The following is a 1,165-nucleotide window of genomic DNA, read 5'->3' on the forward strand; positions in this document are numbered from 1 at the left end:
CTCCCTCAGCGCAGCGGCGCCATCTTGGGAGCGGCCGTGAGGCGGTTTGTAGCGACGCCAACGTCCGGCCCGTTACCCACAGGATCGAGCTGCCCTTTAAGGTCCTGTTATACCGGACAGCCTTCACTGAGGAGAACGCTTCGGAGGAAGAGCCGGCACAGTCTCCTCTTTTGTCTTCTCCGTCTTCCCCTTCCAGGTGGCACTCGTCAAGCCTCAGGCACCTGCTCCCACCGTCGGACTCCGCCACCCCTCTAATCACAGCTGTCGACCAGCTCCGCGCACCCCGGGGTCAGAAACAGCACCTGCTGCGTCCCGCTCCTTCGCCTTGGAACACCAAGATTTTGCCTCCGCTTCCCAGAGACCCGCGATTTGGGAAGGCCGGGGCCCTTCGGACAATGGACGCCTTTTACAAAGCCTTCCAGTTCTGCAGCTGTGGCTCATCCATGCTGCAGGGGCACGTTAGATATTCCCCGCTTCAGCGATGTTCACTGCATGGTTCTGTTCACTTCGGTATTAATCAAGAAAAATATAAGTTATTTTCTGTGTAAGGAAGGCGTCACTGGAAACGAGCCCTGCGCTCCCCATCTCTCCCACTATCACCTCACAGCGCTGCGAGAAAGAGCAGCATTTGCCTTTGGCGCCCTATTTTTTCCCCGTCTATTATTTCAGCTGTGTTCAGCGGAGGAGGAAGACCCACTGCTTCCCAAACGCCACGTGGCAAGTTCTGCAGCCCCTTACCCCAGGCTTCATCCGCCTTTGGCCCTCTTTGCTGTAAATGCCGGACAGCCTTCACTGAGGAAAACTCTTCCAGAGAAAGAGGCAGCACAGTCCCCTTTTCTTCTCGGCCTTCCCCTTCCAGGTGATGCTGTTCAAGCCCCAGGCACCTGCTCCCACCTTCGGGCTCCGACATTCCCTCTGCACCGCTCCTCTCATCCCTCTGGTGTGAGTCTAATAAAAGGTACCCCCAAAGATCTTCTCTGGTCGCCTTCTGCTGTGGAGAGATGGGCTGTGCGTGGGTGGGCGTGATCGGCCCTCCATTTCACGTCAACGCCTCAGCCAAAACGGTGCAAGATGAGGACAAGGGGAGAGCCCCGAGACCAACAGCACAACCCAGGCAGAGGGCTGTGGCAGCACGGGAGGCAAGCACTGCCCCGAACGCCATCCG

General features: G+C 58.0%; 1 protein-coding gene across 1 annotated transcript in view; it reads left to right on the forward strand.

The window, feature by feature from the left end:
- ODF3 (outer dense fiber of sperm tails 3) overlaps positions 1-1,165 on the forward strand; it is a 12,949-nt gene that overhangs the window by 4,956 nt on the left and 6,828 nt on the right. Inside the window, exon 8 of the mRNA XM_009880567.1 lies at positions 197-288. Within this exon, the coding sequence (XP_009878869.1) occupies positions 197-288 (92 nt within the window). The remainder of the gene's footprint in view (positions 1-196; positions 289-1,165) is intronic.

This window comes from Charadrius vociferus, unplaced genomic scaffold (assembly GCF_000708025.1).
Source record: "Charadrius vociferus isolate BGI_N301 unplaced genomic scaffold, ASM70802v2 scaffold843, whole genome shotgun sequence".
Taxonomy (NCBI): domain Eukaryota; kingdom Metazoa; phylum Chordata; class Aves; order Charadriiformes; family Charadriidae; genus Charadrius; species Charadrius vociferus.